The 18,060-nt window shown below is 51.5% G+C and overlaps 2 protein-coding genes across 4 annotated transcripts; one reads left to right on the top strand and one right to left on the bottom strand.

Moving 5' to 3' along the window:
• Positions 1–3,074: 3,074 nt before the first annotated feature.
• Positions 3,075–13,368, top strand: LOC110579370 (BLCAP apoptosis inducing factor). The gene is made up of 2 exons (XM_021688979.1): positions 3,075–3,163; positions 11,407–13,368. The coding sequence occupies exon 2, from the start codon at positions 11,583–11,585 to the stop codon at positions 11,844–11,846; it is 264 nt and encodes an 87-aa protein (XP_021544654.1). The 5' UTR covers positions 3,075–3,163; positions 11,407–11,582; the 3' UTR covers positions 11,847–13,368.
• Positions 7,128–9,656, bottom strand: NNAT (neuronatin). 3 transcript variants are annotated; one of them, XM_021688982.2, is made up of 3 exons: positions 9,439–9,592; positions 8,423–8,503; positions 7,128–8,198 (listed from the first exon to the last, which is right to left on the bottom strand). In XM_021688982.2, the coding sequence occupies exons 1-3, from the start codon at positions 9,508–9,510 to the stop codon at positions 8,106–8,108; spliced, it is 246 nt and encodes an 81-aa protein (XP_021544657.2). In that variant the 5' UTR covers positions 9,511–9,592; the 3' UTR covers positions 7,128–8,105. The 3 variants fall into 3 exon arrangements, with proteins under 3 accessions (XP_021544657.2, XP_021544655.2, XP_044774562.1); XM_021688980.2 differs by having other exon boundaries at positions 8,428–8,503; positions 9,439–9,583; XM_044918627.1 differs by lacking the exon at positions 8,423–8,503 and having other exon boundaries at positions 9,439–9,656.
• Positions 13,369–18,060: the final 4,692 nt, after the last annotated feature.

The raw sequence follows: 18,060 nt of genomic DNA, 5'->3' as shown, positions 1-18,060 counted from the left end.
GAGAGACACAGCGAAAGAGGGAACACAAGCAGGGGGAGTGGGAAAGGGAGAAGCAGGCTCCCCGCTGGGCAGGGAGCCCGATGCGGGGCTCGATCCCAGGACCCTGGGATCATGACCTGAGCCAAAGGCAGACGCTTAACGACTGAGCCACCAGGTGCCCCTAAAGTCCCCTAATCTTAAGGTATAGCTCGATGAATTTGTGCCAGTGTAATCACCAAGCAAATTAAGATATAGACCTTTTCCAGCATCCCAAAAAAGTCCCTCTTGCTCCTTTCCCATCTCTAGTCCCCTCCCACCAACCCAGGTAACTACTATTCTGATTTCTATCACCACAGATCAGTGTTGCCTGCCCTTGAACTTTATATATGAATGGAATCATATACTAATTTTTTTCTGAATTCTTTTAGTCCACATACTGTACGTGACATTAATCCATATATCATATGTCAGTATATTATACTTTTAGATCTATAACATAGTATTCTGTCGGATGAATGTGCCATAATTTATCAGTTCTCTGGGTTTTTAAAAACTTATTTACTTGAGAGAGCACAAAAGGAGAGGGAGAAGCAGTCCCCCACTGAGCAAGGAGCTCAATGCGGGGCTCCATCCCAGGACCCTGGATCATGACCTGAGCCGAAGGCAGACGCTTAACTGACTGAGCCACTCAGGCAACCCTATCAGTTCTTGTTAATGGACATTGAGCTATTTGCAGTTTAAGCTATAAATAAATCTGCTATGAAAATTCTTGCATGAGTATTTTTGTAGACATAGGCACTCATTTCTCTTGGAATGAATACCTAGCAGTGGAAATTCTAGGTCACAGCTTAGGTGTTTGTTCAGTTTAGAAGAAACTGCAGGTTTTCAGAAATGGCTGTACCAATTCCCACTCTCACCAGCTATATGCAAGAATTTCAGTTGCTTCATGTCCTTGCCTCCACTCTGAGACTCCTCTTTTCTTCCAGTGTTAGATATCGGGTGTGTCTGGCATGGATGCATTGACCCCTCAGCCCACAAGCAGCAAGACGGAGAGAGGCCACATCCAGCTTGTTTCTTAGCTGGGGGAGGAATGGCCATCTTGACATGACTGTGACTCTAGGCACTGGGGTGGCCATCTTATGACCATGAGCATGAAACCATCATAAGGACAGCAGAGCAGAGATGAAATAAACCTGGGAGATAGAATGTCCCTGATGACACTGGCAAGCCACTCGATTAATCTGCCATTGGGTGGCAGCCTACTTATTTTTTAAGCTAATTGATTTGGGGTTTTTTGTGGGTTTTGTGGACTTACAACACAAAGGATACAGTCCATAAGCCCCCCCTTGTAACCAAACCCAGTGGTGCCATTTCTGTCCTCTACAGCAGTCAGCCCCACTAAGCACTTTCTCCTTCTTGAAACCTTCTCTCTGGGATCCCATGCTCACCTGGTCTTCCTCCTATCCCTCTGTTCCCTGCTTCTCAGCCTCCTTTCTTAGCTCCTCCTCTGTCTACGTTTCTTTTAAATCTACCTTCCCTCCCTTGGGATCTCATCCAGCACCATGATTTCATCCATCACTGTGTGCCGATGCTACCCAGATACGAATCTCCGGCCCAGACCTCTCTTCTGAGCTTGTCTCATATAAAAATGCCTACTGACCCTCTCCACCTAGACTTTGCCCAGGCATTTCAAACTTGCCTTCTCAAAGCCAAACTCTGTATCTTCCCCCTCAATCTGATCCTTCTTCAAGCTTTACCACTTTAGTGAAGGGCTCTTGACTCCTTCATACTCAAGACAAAAACCTAGATGTTCTTGCCATTGCCTTAGCACACATCCACATCCACTCTTTCATCCTTTATTTCTCCACCTCCCCAAACCACCACCCCGAGTCATCATCACTTTGTAGCTAGAAAGCGGCAATAACCTTCTAACTGGTCCCCCCACACCTGTTCCCAAGCGTCCTCTAAGCCATGCAACCAGGGTAGCCTTTCAGAAATCCAAATTTGTTATCATTCCTCTGATGAAAATGGCTTATTACTCTCAAGATAAAATCCAAATTCATTTGGTAGCACTACCTGCACTACTCCTTGCTCACCCCCACCCTGCTCCTTCCCACCTCATCTGGGACAAGTGGTTCTTTCCGCTGTAACATTTCCCCACTCACTCTTGCCCTGCACAACTCCTAATTGTCGTTAGTTTCACAACCTAAATGTCAGCTTCTCAAGGAGTATCCACCCTCACCCCTCACCCCATGTTAGGACCCCATTCATTTTTCATAACCCTCCTTACGTTCTCCCACTACACTTCCCATGCTGCATAATTATATATTGATTTGATTAATATTAACAGTCATTATTTGCTGACTCTCGTTCCTCCGCCCCTTCGCTTTCCCCCCACTAGACTGGCAGAGGCTTGCCACCCTCCACTCCACCCTCCTGCCTTGAGCGCTGCACTTACAGATAGTAAGCGCTCAAGGAATGCGCTTAATGAGCTAATAAACGATTCCCGACTCATTCAATCCCCATAACAACTCTTTGAGGTAAGCATTTCATCAGACCTAGGGAAGCTGAGAGTCGGGGTGGGCAAGTTGCCCAAGGTACAGGGAAAGGGGAGGAGTCAGGTCCTAAGTTCTGAACCCGATTTTTCCGCTCCTGAACTTTGGCCCCTTTGTGAAAGGGCCAGGGAGAGGGTGGACTTTGAGCCACGAGGTTTGCCACGGAGGACACAGGTGATCCACGCAGGGAACCGGAATCAAGAGCTCACCTACGAAGACTAAGGTACGCCCCCTCGGCGCTCAATGAGTAAGGATCACAATCTGCTGCATATGCATGAGGGGACCATGAGGCCGTGATTCGGGACTATCCGATATGCGCCTGATTAAAAATTCTTCGGGCTTGAAGACTTAAGAGCCCCCTCAGTTCCTCACAGATACATAGAAAATTTTCAAGGGCGTATCTAAGGCGAACATTGAGGGGATATCTGGCAAAGACGACCCTAATTTGGGGCTTATGATCAGGCGTCTTCTGGAGGCAGCCCAATGCCAGGAGGGGTCCTCGGTCTGCTCCCCTAGAAGACGAAGGGGGCGTCTCCCCGGCTTCCTGCGGCGTCGGTGGCGAGCTGAGGTGGAGGCAGGCTGCGGCAGCGAAGGCGACAGTGGCGGCGGCGCCATGGCAGGGCTCGCAGGTACCGTGGCGTCGGCCCCCTGGGGACGGGATGAGAGGCCCTCAGTGTGGCGGCGCCGCCATGTTGTCCCTTCGGGGTCACCTTAAGGCGTCGCCCGGTCCCTTTCTGGGGTTTTCCTTCCGCGCACCCAGGGGGCCACCCCTGTCCGGTGTCACGTGACTGCCCTGTGTGGCCCCCAGCCTGGGCCTTGGGGGCCCTTCCGCGGCCCGAGGGCGAATCACCGGACCCCTGGGTCTCGTTCTGGCCTCCAAGGTCAGTGCTCGCCTGTCTGTTCCCAGGCCGGGACAGGCTGAGTCGGGGAGCGCGGGGCTGAGGGGCGCGACTACCACCTCTTCGGCCCAGGGGCCCATGGCAGGGGGCCCAGCTCCTGAGAGTCCTATTACTCTGTCCCCGTTACTTCAGTCGCATTTTTAAAATCAGAAGCGTGGGTGAGAGGGGCGAAAGGGGGGGTCCCGCCCCAGGCACCCGCTTTGGTGTCTAAGGTGATGGGGTAATAGGTTGACGCTCTGCTTTGAGTCGCGAGTGTTTCTTACTCTCTCATAACTTTACATCAAGTCTGGACACCCGTTTCCTTTCCTCCAGTATATATGGGGAGTGGCCTTCAAGGCCAGCTGAAGGAACGGAATGCCTGGCACACCAATGGCCTAGAAAGAAGAATGGGGGATGGGGAACAGTTCTTTATCCTTACCCCTTCCAAACCTTCTGTATATTCCTTCCAGGCCTCCGTGTCCCTTTTCAACGCTAAATGTTGGGACAGACTGGGGTCTGTCCTAGGGAGGAAATGATCTTTCTGTTTATAGGTTCGGATCGTGTTTTATCCCTTTCAGGGAGCTGGTGTGTTGGGAACAGCTTCTGTTTGCCCTGCCTGACATGGTCCAACCATCCCCTCAGCCTTCTGGACAGCAACACCAAAGCCAGGACAAAAAAAAAAAGTTCCAGCTTAAGTGCTAATGCCAAGTGTTAGATCTTGTTTATTTGTTTGTTTTAAATCAGAGACTAACCTCAAGCAAATCTGTTAAAAGATTCAGAGCCCTGGTCAGTTTCCTGTGACCAGATCAATTCCGGATCTGTAATTGGTCTTGTTAGAATTGCTGCCAAAAACAGTTTAACCTTTTATCTGTAATATGTTGTTTCAAAGAGGAATCTGGAAGTCTGGGTTTGGCTGTCTTTTTTTGTTGTTCTCTTATCTTTGAAACATATGCATTCCATTTCAAGCCTGTCACTGTGTGCTATACCAAGGACCATGTGTTGCCTGCCTTTTTGACTTCCTGTTCTGGGAATGCTCAGGAATCTGGATCCTGCTGGGGTATGGGCCCTGTTGGGAGGGAGAAGGGGTGGAGGGGAGGGTGAACAGGATCATTCCCAGAGAAGATGGTGACATGTCTCTGGGGCATATAGAGGAAGTCAGAGATCACCAGGGAAAACGAGACTGTTGTTAGACTAATGTTTTGTGTGTTGTGTGCGGTTTGTGCACTTTTAAATCTCTGGGGGTAAAACTAACTGCAAATTCAGAATCTCACTTTAGGGTGCTGGCTCCTGAGTAGATACAAGTTTGAAAATAGATATGTAGCAAATGGCTCACAGCAAACCTGCTCCCTCATCCAATGCAGGTGTAATAAGCTGTTGCTGTCCTGCAGCTGAAGCTTAAGAAGCTTGTCCCCCCACCTCTTCCTTCAGTCACAATCCAAATACTCCACAGATAGAGATAGCAGTGTCACATGGCACCCCACACCTCTGAAAGTCATGGTACCTACCCCCCCCACACCCCCCCTTGGAGCTTAACTGGTTAGGCTGAGACACTGACATCCTTCTTGGAGCATTAGTGCCAAAAGTCTTGCCTTTCCAAAGCCATTCCAATCCCCTCACAACTCATCTGCTATATCCTTGGTTTTACAGGGGCAAAGCCTTTTGGGGGTGGTAGAGACAGTTTAGGAAAAAGGGAGGCCTGTGGACTAAGGGCCTGCAATAAAATTCTAGTCATTTTTAACTTCTGCCATTGCTCTCTATCAGAATAAAATGTTTTAATGGCATTGCTTCTGGAAAAATTTTTATAAACAAGGTGTGTTTGGACCAGACTTCTAGGCACCACACAGGAATAGAAAGTGGACGCATTCCTTCTGCCTTCTCCAGTGGGTTGTTTGCTGCCAGAACATGAGGGTTTGGGGGTGAGGGATGAAAGTGGGGGAGTGGACACTGCACACTCAAACCCACCCATGTGGATGCAGGCCACCAGGACAGCCCTTGCCTGGAAGTCTGTCATCTCACCATGCCACTTTGATGGATGGATGGAGAAGCCCCGCAGATGGGCTTTGCCAAGATTATCTGGAAAGCCCTGGGGCTGCCAGCAGCCTCCTGCCTTTTAAAGGGGGTACAGGAGGCTAAGGGGAGCATGCTCTGTCCAGAACAGCCAGACCCTTCCATACCTGTCTATCTGAACTCAGCTACCTTATAACTGGGCTGAGGTTAGAGCATGTGGGACAGTGGGGCTGTGGGCATACCCCTTGAAGGCTCTGAGGTGAGGCAGTCTTCATTGAGAACACATGTTGAAACGTTCACGGTTCTGTGGGCTTAGTGTGGAAAACCACAGCAACTCCCAGTCTTGAGGCCTGCCAAGAAATGGCTTCAGAAGGGAGGTGTGGGCATTGCCTGCTGATGAGTCACCCTGGGGCAAGAGGAGACCCACCTCACCTTCAGGCTAAAGTAGAAGCTGGAGCCACCCAGCCTAAGGAAGATGGGAGTCTCTGATTACACATCCTCACCCCAGTTCCCATGGGTCCTGATGGCCACTTTGATGGCAGAATGTTTCTAGTATCCTGGAGTTCACTGGGATCTTAGCAGCGCTTTTATAGAGGGGAACTGAAGGTGGGGGGTAGGAGATGACCTAGCCAGTTTCCCTGGGCTGATTGATGACAAAGCCCAGTACCAGAACTGAGGTCTGTACCCTCTCCCCCCATAATTCTCTGATGCCGTGCTAAAGATATAGGTACCTCTGGAGGTGCCGGCAGTGGGGTTTAGAAACTTCAGGGGTTGCTTAGAGGAGGGGGAATATCAGGCTCAGGGGGCAAGGTGCTTTGTGCTCCAGAAGTGTTTGCAGCAACTGTGACTAAGGGATTTGAGGAAGTGGCAGAGAGATTTATGGCCCTCCAAATCCTCCCTTGGCGTTGACCCAGGAACAGGTGTGTAGTGACAGGGACACATTACGCCAGAGACGAGGCTGAACAGGCTGCAGGGCCATTTGGTGAGGCAGTCAGCTAACCATGTGAAAGGAGTCCTGACTCAAGAGTGAAAGAGGGGAGAAAGAAGTCAGGAGCTGAACAGCCAGCCCACCCGCCCACCTACCCTGACATGGCAGGAGAGAGCCCAGGGCCAGGGACCTGGTGAGCACCCCTAAGAATATTGAGGCTAATGCCAGAAGTGGAGAACCCACTAATGGGGAGAGCTAGAGAGAGGTTCCCAGGTGTCGGGGAGGAGACCTGGAGAGTAGTAAGGCAGGGCAGAATGCCCTTGTAGTGGTCCTGGTAGGGGTTATAGGGCCTGGAGGGATAAGCTGGGCAGAGGAGGCACCACACCACACCTCTTATCCGATACTCATTATCAGCCAGTGCCCACCCTGCCCAGTGCTCATTTCCTTGGGGTTCCTAGATGGAGCTAAAGCTTTGTGTTCTGAAGTCCTGAATCACTTCCTTGGTCTCTAGTACCCCATCTTGAGGGTTATTCCCACCTTTCTTGCCTCCTCTCATCTTTCCTGCCAAGGTCCCTTATTCCAGGACAAGTGAAGGCATCCACCCCTCTGGGGAGGGTAAGTGGTCCTTTATTCTGAGACCACAAAAGATGTAGACGTTTCTTTTTGGGGTGGGGAAGTGTTCCTTTATCTCTCAGAATAGTGCTAAGTGAAGATGGAACTGGGTGTGTGAGCGTCCCAGCTTATTTCCCCTTTGTTCCCCCACCCCAACAATGGTGCACCAGCCCAGTCTTAAGGAGTATGTGTTGAAGCCGCAAAAGAAGTCACAAGAGACAGCTTTTTGGTGCACCTCCACCACCCCGCAGGGTCCTGGGACACGGTGCGAGATGGGGGAGGTACTGGTTTTTTATTTTTTTGTAGAGGTGGTCCCTGTCCTCCAGGAGCTTACAATCTAGCTGGGGAGACACAACTAATGCACACTTATACAATCAGTACAATTAGCGATTACCACAATATTGACCACAACTGCGTGAGACCAGGGAAAGCAAGATCAGTGAGGGGCTGGGGGCTTGGAGAAGGTGTTTTAGTGAAGATGGGATCATTTACTGGTTGAATAGGTCCAGATTGAGTGACACATTTCTTTGGGTGGACTCAGGAGGCAGTGGTGGGGGCAAGGGAATTGAGGGAGCAAAGGCAGCAAGGCTGGAATGCACGTGTTGGCGAGGGACAGTGAGCGGGCCCCACTCTGTTTCTTACCCCTCCTCCCTCACTCTCGCCCTCAAGTCCCGCCACAGAGGCACGCAGCTGGCGCCTTGTCTGCTGCATCAGGGTTCAGGGCTTCGGCTGGTGATGCTGGAATGTCCATTCTGCTGGCTGGTGCGGTTGTCTGGATCTCTGTGGTGGGGCCTGTTGGCATGGCCGTGGCTGCGGGGCTGGGATGGCACTGTCCCGACTTGTTCCAGATCAGAATGCATTGCCTGTGCCCAGATCTCGGGGGTATGCTCCCCCCACCCCCCCTCCTCCCTCTACCCCGCCCAACAGTCGGAGGGGTGCAAAGGGGTTTGGAAGGGATCTGGTATTGTCGTCATTGTCGGTGCTGCTTCTCCGGGGGCCTACCGGCCCCTCACTGACCTTGGCAAATGCTCCTCTGGCGAGAGAGCACAGGGGACCCCCCATTCCTGCGCGGCACTGGCTCCCATGCTGGCCGAGAAGCACAGGAGCACCTGGTGACAAGGCCGCCCAGGGCTGGGGGCTGGGGCCTCAGTTGGGGGCTCGCTGCCGGCGCTCTCCCAGCACCTGCCGCCCGGTCCTCGACACCGTGTACGCCAGCTTCTGCAGGGAGTACCTGAACACCTGCAGCGAGAGACCGGGGACCTGCCCTTAGAGGCAGGCACCCGCAGCCAGTCTGCAGCGCTGCCATGCCCGCCCCCACCCCACCCCCTGCCCCGCCTGCCGGTCGGACTTAAGAGAGGCAGGCGCGGGCGCAGCTTGTCCACGAGTCAGGGCAGCTGGAGCTTTTCCAACTGTGCTGAAGGCTGCATGGCAGCAAGCTGATTGGACCCACAACTTAGGTATACCTCACTTCTCGCAATGGGCTGTGTCCCTGGAGGATTTCGAAAAGCGAATCCTACCCAGTAAATGCAGCATTCCAGGAACACCTTGAAGGAAATATGCGATTCCTTTGGCAAAGAATTCCTTTAGCAGGGAATTCTTCCTGCAAGGGGTGCTTTTAGGGTAAATGATCTCATGGGCAAAGTGCTTTCTTCTGATTTATTTTTACAAAGCACTCTGCCTCTGTTTGATTTTTTTTTTTTTTAACAAAGCGAATTGTCAAAATTGGAAGCCCTTTTTTTCTCCCATTTTTCCTGCAAAGAACCTTTTCTAATTGTTTGCTTCAAAGCGCTTTTTATCCGATTCATTTTTTTTCTGTTAGCTCCTTTGTCTAATTTTTTCTGCAATGCGCCTTTTATCTAATGCATTTTTTTCTGCCAAGTGCTTTTGCCTGATTTATTTTTCCTGCAATGCGCATTTTCTCTAATTCATTTTTTCCCCGCAAATTACTTTTCTCTAATTCGTTGTGGGTTTTTATGAAGTGCTTTTTTTTTTTCCCTGAGAAGTGTCTTTTTCTAACTTATTTTTGGTTCCACCTTCGCAAGCGCTATATATATATTGTTTTAAAGAAATTTCCCCGCAGTGCGCAATTTTTTAAGGCAGAAAATTTTGCTATGCGAGCGTAAAGTCTCTTCGCAAAACAGAAGTGCCCCGCCTCCCTCCTGGGGTAGAGTCTGGGGTGTAGCGGGTTTTTCTTACCGCGTTGGTCGCTAAGAGCCTCGGCGATCGTCAGCGGCTGGCGCCCGCCGCGCCCCAACTCTTTGTTCCCGGCCGGGCGCGGGCGCACTGGGAAGGGTCTGCGCGAGGAGGAGGGCGCAGGGAACGCGCGGGGGCACGCGGTGCCGACCGCGGCACTCAGGCAAGCAGGGATCGCGGCAATAGGATAGGAAGGGTCCGGGAGGCGGCAATTGCGACGTGGGCCTGCCAGTTAAGGGGGCGCGCATTGGGACCCCTCGCCCACCCGGACCCTGGGCACACTTACCTGCAGCAGCACGCGGAAAATGTACCAGCCGATGATGAGCAGCTCAGCTGAGGCTGCCGCCACTGCCGCCATGGTTCCAAGAGCGGTGGTTGAGTGGTTGAGAGCGAGCGTGGTTCGGCAAAGTCCGCCGATCTCTCGGAGTCCGCTGTTGGGCGCACTGCCGCAGCCGCGGCGGCCGCGCCTTAAGTATCCGCCCGCCACCCGAGTGCGCATGCGCATTTGGGGGTGTCCATTGAGGAGGGGTGGCCGGGGGCGCTCCTTATTCGCCAGCAGAGGAAGAAATAATCAATCTGCTCTTTCCACACCGACCCCCGCCTCCTGAGTTCCATCTTAGCCCCTTTCCAGAAGATTCCGCTGTGCCCGCTTTTGAATTTTAGTGTAAAATGGAGGGGAACTGCAACTCTTGAGTAGAGCAAAGGGCTGGAGTAGGGGGTGCACGCCTTTTGGCACGGAACTCCTCGGAGCTGTGGCCTGCAAATTCAAGCCCAGTGTCCAGTGGCACACCAGGCCCCCACCTTGGGCACGGGTGGAAAACCAGGAAAACCCAACTTAGGGATCATCTGCCCCGCAGAGCAAAAAAAAAAAAAAAAGTGTCCCTTCCCGGAGCCTTGGCTTCATAGGCCCCTGGTCAGTACTCTTATTCTGGTATTTGATGTGCTGTAAGCCCGTGTCCTCTGCTTCCCGAGAGTCCCTGAGCACGGAACTTTTCTCTGATTCTTTGCATCCCGCTTCTTACCGTTACTACCACGGTGACGATTGAAAGGAACAGAGCCAGGGCACTGAGCTCTAGGCGCAAAAGTGGTAGTCACCGGGTATCTACCCTGTGGGAGGAATGCGGGAGGGATTGGCGCCTTTGTGCGCGCGGAAAGGATGGGATGAGCTTTCCGAGAAGTGGTCGAAAAATGCTCCAGGATCATTTCTGCTGGACAGGTCTTTTCAACCTCTCTCTCCTGCTCCCCTCCCCCCAGGCCCTGGTAGGTCTTAATGCAGCCAGCGAGGTTCTTTGTACCCGTTGCACTGGGCAGCTGGAGCTTGGAATGGGGTTTTGCTACCGCCACCAGAGGGTTGTGGCTGCCGCAGGTCCATTTCCAGGCACAGCGGGGAAGACCGGAACGCGGTCTGCGAGCTCAGCCCCAGCGCACTGGTGGCCCGCCACTGGAGAGCACCTCTCCAGCAAGCTTCCTAGCACAGGGGCCAAATGGCATTTGCCCCTATGTGGATAGAAATTAATTTTGATTAAAAGCTCACAGAGGTCAGGTTCTATACAGTGCCAGCAGCAGATGGAAAGTGTAAGTGATCCAAGTGAGGCCAGTTTGGATGAAGTAGCATGGTGATTTTTTTTTTTCTACATCGACTTTTGAAGAAGTTGGCTGGTTTTGGCAAAATGATGCTGGGCTGCCATCTTAAAAGAAAATATTTGGTAGTGCTGCCACCGCCGCCCCGCAGAGCGTGCAAGGACCCACTGCCTGCGAGCTCCAGTTGGCAGTGAGGTGCGTTAATTCTCCCCTGAGCACCTGCTGTGACAGATACTAGATACAGAACCAAACCCTGTTCTTATTTTGTGGGGGCACAGCACGGAGCCCATGGCCATCCGGGAGCAACCACAGGGCGGTATTGTGAGGTCTGGGCCCCTTGAGGACGGGCTGCAGCCCCAGGAGGCGATACATGATCTCTGCTGGGCAGGGCCCAGGCAAAGCCAGTCCACTGTGCCAGACCTGCCCGAAGAGCCCTCTGGCTCAATTCCCTGATAAGCCCCGGGGAGATACCCCAAGAGCTTCCTGAAATGGTGATGTGGAAAGGAGTAGACTTCCATGGGTGGGCAGGGAGGAAAGGGCATTCACATTTGCTGTTGTTAACCATGATCCATTTTCCCAAATAAGTATACATTCTGTTCCTGTTTTTTTTTTTTTTTTTGTCTGTCTGTCTGTTTTTTGTCTGTTTGTCTGTTGTGTTGACTTTTCTCTTCAGGATCCGTGCTGCCTTGGTGATCCCGGGCTGACAGCCAGAGAGCACAGCGGCTCAGCTCCTGGAGAGTGAGGGTTGAAGAAAGCGGAGGGCAGCTGCCTGCGCCCCCTGGCTCCCATTAGGTCGGTTCCTGCAGCGGTGCCCGGTGGCCTTGGTGAAGGCCCTGCCCAGCAGAGATCATGTATTGCCTCCAGTGGCTGCTGCCCGTCCTCCTCATCCCCAAGCCCCTCAACCCCGCCCTGTGGTTCAGCCACTCCATGTTCATGGGCTTCTACCTGCTCAGCTTCCTCCTGGAGCGGAAGCCTTGCACAATCTGTGCCTTGGTTTTTCTGGCAGCCCTGTTCCTCATCTGCTATAGCTGCTGGGGAAACTGTTTCCTGTACCACTGCTCTGATTCCCCGCTTCCGGAATCGGCGCACGACCCCGGCGTTGTGGGCACCTAACGGCCTGCCCAGTTAGCTTTCCAAGGAAGCAGAAGATGGGAGGGGAGGCATTGACATAGGTCATAAAGCATTGGAGTTTCAAATCCCGCAGCCCCGCGGGTGCCACATTCCTGACGGCGCCTTTCTTGGCCTGTGATGTTTTATCCTTATAATGTGAATAATGGCACTGACCGGTGCTTTTATTGTAGAGTCCTGTAGTCGTGGGTGGTCTTGTGATTGTGTGTGTTCTGTCCCCATCTCGGTCCCCCCGCCCCTCCCACAGGCTGGCAGGATGGTCACTCCCCTCGCCTCATTCCTGCGAGGAGTCTGCGCCCATCCTAGTCCACCGTCCCAGCATGACCTGGGCAGATAAAATGCCAGTCTTGTCACCTCTGTGACCCCTCCTTGTCAGGGTCTCTTCCCATCCCAGAATGTTACCATCCCCTCCGTCCCTGTCCTGGTTTCCCTTTAGTTCTCTCCTACCCCTTTCCTTTTTGGGGGAGCACCTGTCCAAGACAGGGCTCATTTTTGCACTTATCTCGAATTTAAAGAGATTGCTGACGCCCGAGAGCCTCGCTTTTTCATCCTTCTTTCCCTGGTCAGCAGCCCAGACAGAAACGTGTCTTGACTGTTTGTTGTCCACAAATCTGCAGTATTTTTTCCACTTCATTTTTAAGAAAGAAGTAACAGATATCTGTTGCTCTTTCACCTGAGTGTCTGGGCTCATGCTTACCAGCCCAGCCTCACTTTCTTTGCCCTTCCTCCTGCCTTTCTCAATTGTCCCCAGGAGGGGGGCCTCACTGTGTCTCCCGTGCATGCTCTGCAGGATTGAGGTGTGGTGTGTTCATGTAGATGTAGCAGTCCCCAGAGTGAATGGAAGAGTACTCGTGTGTTTCATAACAGCCATGATCCCCTTGATAGGTGTTTGGATATTTTTGGTGTGCCGTGAGTGTGTGTGTGTGTGTGTGTGTGTGTGTGTATACAAATATATGTGTATATTCCTTTTAAAGAAGCTTTATCGAACGTGTTCTGATTTTGAGGTTTAGCAATAGCTAGCTATAGTAGGTGCTGCTACAGTTTTTATTTAGCATGGGGATTGCAGGGTGAGCAGCACACTGGACTCCGTGGTGGTTCAGACAAGACAGAGGGGAGCGGTGGCCATCGTCCTTGCCAGGAGTTCCTTCAGTCCTGCGCATATAGACTGTACATTATGAAGAATACACAGGAAGACTTTGTGACTGTCACTTGCTTTTTGCTTTTTCTGCGCTTCAGTAACAAGTGTTGGCAAATGAGACTTTGTCCTGGCCCCTGCCCACTGGGGACCAGCATGGTTGTCCGTCCAGTCTCAGTCATCCATCTTTTTCTTGCCTGAGTGGGAAGGGCGGTGGGCCAGGCAGAGGACAGAACTGGAGGCAGTCCATCTAGGGAATGGGACCGTGAGGCCACACTTGTGGAACATTTGGACTGCTATTCTGGAGCTTTTATTTTCGGTGTGTTCGTTGCACAGCTGTTTGAAATGTTTAATAAAGCTTTATAAACTTTACTTTGTGGTTTTATGTGGCTGCAGTCCATTTGGGTTGTGGTGTTGGATTTCTGAGTTGGTGGGGGGCAGGGGGTAGCATGGAGGGGCTGAGTCCTTGGCGCCAGAGTACCTTAGCCTGAAAATTTGATCTGCTCTCTGGAGAGCAGATGGTGGGGTTGGGGGAGGGGAGGAGGGGGCAGGCCAGGCGGTGAACAGGAGGGAGTCTGAAAGTTTTTAGAGATGAGACATTTGTGTTTCTCAGCTCCCATGGCCTCTCGCCTGAAACTGTTTCCCTCCATAGGAGAGTTGAGTAACCGATCCCTTGACAAACAACTTAGGACAGCTGGAGCTCTAATCATCAAGGATTTTTATGGTGCTGCTTTTGAAGTAAAAATAAAGTGAAACCCCTTATGGCATTTCAAGTGGAAAAATAAATAAGACTGGCCTCCAACCAGGGGGCTTAAGGTGATGGCTGGAAGTGCGAGAGTGTGGCGGGTCCCTGTCATTGACAGGCACGTGCTCCTGTGGCTGTGACCTTTGAGACAAAGCAGGTAGCTTGTCAGGGACCTGGGCTGGGTGTCCACCTCTCACTCTCTTTTCCTTCCAGAAAACCTAACTGGAACACTGCTGTCCAAAGCACAGTGCTGTTATAAGGGTTTCTGGACATAACAGTTGCAAAAGGGCTTTGGTGATTTCATAGAAGGTCACATGTCTTATCTAGATTTTTAACTTATTGCTGTAAAGTTTTGTGTTATTTTCTCCTGCCCCTTTTAAATCTCCCCATTGTCAGTTTGTCCCTTTTCTCATTCCTAGCATTGTTGCTTGTCCATGCTTTCTCTTTCCTTGACCAAAACTTGCCAAAGAGTTATCCATTTTAAAGGTATTTTCAAAGAACTGAACTTGTATTGATTATATCTGCTGAGTATTTTCTGCCTGATCCTTTTGTGCTTTTACCTCTGAATTCTTCTTTTCTGGGTTTCTAGATATATTTCGTGGTTCAGCAAAGTCTTGACAAGCTGAAAAGTCCTACCCGTGGAAAGGAGAGTTTATTCAGCAAACATTGAGCCCCTGTACGAGGCTTGCTGGGGATTTCAGGGGCAAGACCCAGGCCTGACCCTCCAGGAGCGCATGATTCTAGCCTAGTGGGGAAGACTTAAGAAAATAGACAATTGCAAATTCCAAAAACAAAACAAGCAAACAAAAAAGGCTTTTGTGGCCCCACTCTCCTGTGGAGGCACCTGGATGATAAATGAAGCCAAGATTATTATTTTGCTCTCCCTCAGAAAGCAGCTTTCTGTCGTAGATCAAGCCTGCTTAAGTGTTACAAACAGGCCTCCTTCTGAAAGATGTGTGGCCCTTTCCAGCAGGGAGCCCCCAGCCCACTCCAAGGTGACTGCCAAATCAGCATTCTGTCTGCCCCGCAGTGCGGTGCGGCTTTCCACCTTGACCCTGCCTCCTCTTCCTGAAACGCCTTTCAGGAAAATGAAAAGTAGATACCTCTTCTGGAAAGGAGCAGGGGCACCGGGCCTTAGAAAATCACGCTCTGCAGGGGCACCTGGGTGGCTCAGTTGGTTAAGCGACTGCCTTCGGCTCAGGTCATGATCCCGGAGTCCTGGGATCGAGTCCCGCGTCAGGCTCCCTGCTCGGCGGGGAGTCTGCTTCGTCCTCTGACCCTATCCCCTCTCATGTGTTCTCTCTCTCTCATTCTCTCACTCTCAAATAAATAAATAAAATCTTTAAAAAAAAAAAAAAGAAAGAAAATCACGCTCTGCAACCCCTCTGGATCCTGTGGCTCCCAGTATGAGACGGTTGCTCACGGGGTACCTGCTAACCCCAAGACCCCATGAGGCCTTGGGCTGGGCTTCTGTCAGAACTGGTCTGTACCCTGCTCTGGACCTGTTTCCTTATAGGTAAAATGTGGTCTTTGGAGCAAACAGTTCCTAGCTCTAAATACTGGGAGTCCTTCCTGGGATCTTCAGGTGCTCCTGGACACACTTGAGGAAGGTGACTGAGCTCTGGGAAGGTGGCAGTGCCCCTGCAGGACAGCCTGCATATGCTTTCTGCTTTAGTCAGTGTACCATGTGAACCCAGATATGCCTCTGTCAGGAAGCCTTCCTGAACTTCGTCCCTTCCTCTTCATAGTGACTGGGTTCCTCCCACCCCTCAAGGGAACCAGCACTGGTATTCAGTCAGGGGGTACTTACCAGAATCTGTGTAGGGGCTAGGCCTGGGGGCCACATGAGGTGGATATCCCTGCCATTAGGGAGTCATCCAGGCTAATGGGAAAGGGCATGACCTTGGGCAGACAGTCCCACCGATACGTATGAAACTATGAATTGTGGCAGATGCTATAATAGGAGTCTAAAAGGGGATCTGATGCAGGCCGGGGGAGGATTGGTGTTTAGGCTGAGACCTGAGGACAAATATAAATGTTTGAGCAGTGAAATAATACATGAGATGTTATTTCTCAGCATCTCATCAAGCATCTCTGTTCTTGAAGATAAAGAAATGGGACTGAAAGTAAAATGAAGGGCCACCAGTATCTGGCTGTCTTAGAATCAGCCCAGACGGCTTTTGACAATAGAGGTCAGGCTGTTCAAAGCTTTGAGGACTCTGCTGGGAGATACTGAGGGGCCCAAGGCTGACATCCTGGTGGTGGGCCCCAAAACAATCCTGAGAACTCTTCAGTTTCCAGCTGACTGGAACCATCACAAACGAGGATCTGGTGGGAATAGGGGATAACCCAATCAGAACAGCATTTTTAAGGTGGGATTCTTTCAGCAAGGAATGGGGCAGCTAGCATGTGAGCAGTGAAAGCTACAGGGCTGTCAAGAAGGCCATTGCCCTGTCCAGCTCCCTGGGAATGGGGAGAAGGAGATCTCAGGCATACCGGTGGGTGGGGAGGTGAGGGCAGGAGCTGGGGAGGGAGGAGGATGGAGAAAGGTGATGGAAGGAAGGCTGCCTCCCATTGAACCGCTGCAGAAAAGGAGGCCAGAGAAGGGTTGTCACCAGTGTCCAATCCCAATCCCCCAGAGCCAGTGCAAAACTTGCCCCTCACCCCCCACCCACCCCATAATGAGTGAAAGGGTCACCACTCTGAAAAGAGGGAAGAACTAAGAAGTGCTCTCCTCAGCAAGTGGTGGAAGGTGATCCTAACTCAGAGGGGCTGGTCCAACCTCTGCCCAGCACCTGCCTCCCCAGTGTCTTCCCAAAAGCCAGAAGAGGGGCAGTTTGGTCTGCCAAGCTTCAGAGAGAGAAGTCAGTAGCTTGAGAAAAACTGATTATACAGTGGGTTTGGGGAAGGGAGAAACCTGGCCAAGAAACAGCTGAAGGCTTTGTACAGAAGTCCTTGGTCTCCCTTGGGGTACTGGGACTCAAACGGTGGGAGTTGACTTGGGGAACAGTGTAGGACCAACAAACCTTGAGAGGAGAGGCTTCAGGGAGCCCCGGGTCCTATGCCCCCGCCTTTGTGACCATACCTCCCAGAGCCTGTTTCCTCACCTAGAAAATGGTTATTATAATATCCACCGTAGCCTGGCTCAAGATAGAGTCTTCACAAATATTCCCTCTCTTCTGTGGCCCTCCGCCTCCAGCCCCTGGGCTCAAGCCTCTTAGGGATGCGATCTGATCATCCAACTCTCCTGCTCATTCGTTCATGCCAGGAGCATTTGCCAGGCCCTGTGCCAAGCTCTGAGAAGCTGATGCACAACCAGACCATGCCATCCTTGAGCTCAGCTCAGTGAGAGGGCGGCACCCCGGCAGTCCCATTACAGTGCCATATCTGGCCTCTCACCTCTTTTCCTGGGCAGCTGGGAATCTACACTTGGCCGGCTCACCACTTCTTCCAAAGCTAAACCCTCAGCCAATTCCCTGCCCCACACTGGTGGTTGCAGCCCTCTAAGGGGGCCTGATCCCCACCCACCTCATTTCCCGTATGACTTTGCTGTCCTCTGCTCACTCTTTTCCAGGCCTCTGTTTCCCCATGGGGATGCCCGGGAGGGGACTGGACTGGAAGTCTTTAACATTTCCAAAGCCATCAGTTAACTTCACCCTTGTTATTTCATTACCCTTGTTACTTCTTAGAGAGTGAAAGAAAGTATGTTACAATAAGCAAGTGTTTAATGAAAGGATTTTTTGCATTAAAGAATAAACTTCAAATCTATTGGGTGCAGAATCTAAGAGTCAGGGCATACTCGGGAAGGTCTTTGAGGGAGGAAGACAGACAAAGCCCGGCAGTGGCTCCCTGTTGCCTGTGCTCCCAACTTCTTAGCTTGGCCATCAACGCCCTGTGTAACCCTTGAGCGTGGGTGTTCGGTCTTTGTCCCTTGGCCAGGCACAGGCCTAACCAGACCTGGCAGGGAACCTGCGGATTGGCTGGCCAGGGGGATGGATGGAGGGATGGCCCTACTCAGTCAATCTCTTGGACTTCCTAAGGACTTAGGTGACCCAGTCCTTCCTACAAGTAAGAAAATTCAGTTTGCCTCCCAATCTCTTCTTAGCAACTCTGAAGTGACAATATTTTCCAGCCTCCAGACTAATATTTCACACACAGATATCACAGAGACTACTATTTCTCAGATGTGTGAGAAGAACCTTATAAAAGGTTCCACAGTCTGGCATCCTCCCTCTGGCAACAGGTGGCTATGAGTCACCTATCTTCCCTGAGCCTCAGTTTCCCCATTTGTAAAATGAGGCAGTTGGACTAGATGATCT

This window comes from Neomonachus schauinslandi, chromosome 10, assembly GCF_002201575.2.
Source record: "Neomonachus schauinslandi chromosome 10, ASM220157v2, whole genome shotgun sequence".
In the NCBI taxonomy this organism is placed as follows: domain Eukaryota; kingdom Metazoa; phylum Chordata; class Mammalia; order Carnivora; family Phocidae; genus Neomonachus; species Neomonachus schauinslandi.
The sequence above is the reverse complement of the archived record's forward strand: the minus strand, read 5'-3'. Positions and strand labels throughout refer to the sequence as shown.

Excerpts from the sequence above, each read along its gene's own strand:
- NNAT (XM_021688980.2), bottom strand. The coding sequence starts at position 9,510 with ATGGCGGCAGTGGCGGCAGCCTCAGCTGAGCTGCTCATCATCGGCTGG. Across the intron at positions 8,504-9,438 it reads TTTTCCGCGTGCTGCTGCAG|GTGTTCCTGGAATGCTGCAT; the intron begins GTAAGTGTGCCC and ends ATTTCCTTCAAG. Across the intron at positions 8,199-8,427 it reads GACACAGCCCATTGCGAGAA|GTGTTCAGGTACTCCCTGCA; the intron begins GTGAGGTATACC and ends CTCTCGCTGCAG.
- LOC110579370 (XM_021688979.1), top strand. The coding sequence starts at position 11,583 with ATGTATTGCCTCCAGTGGCTGCTGCCCGTCCTCCTCATCCCCAAGCCC.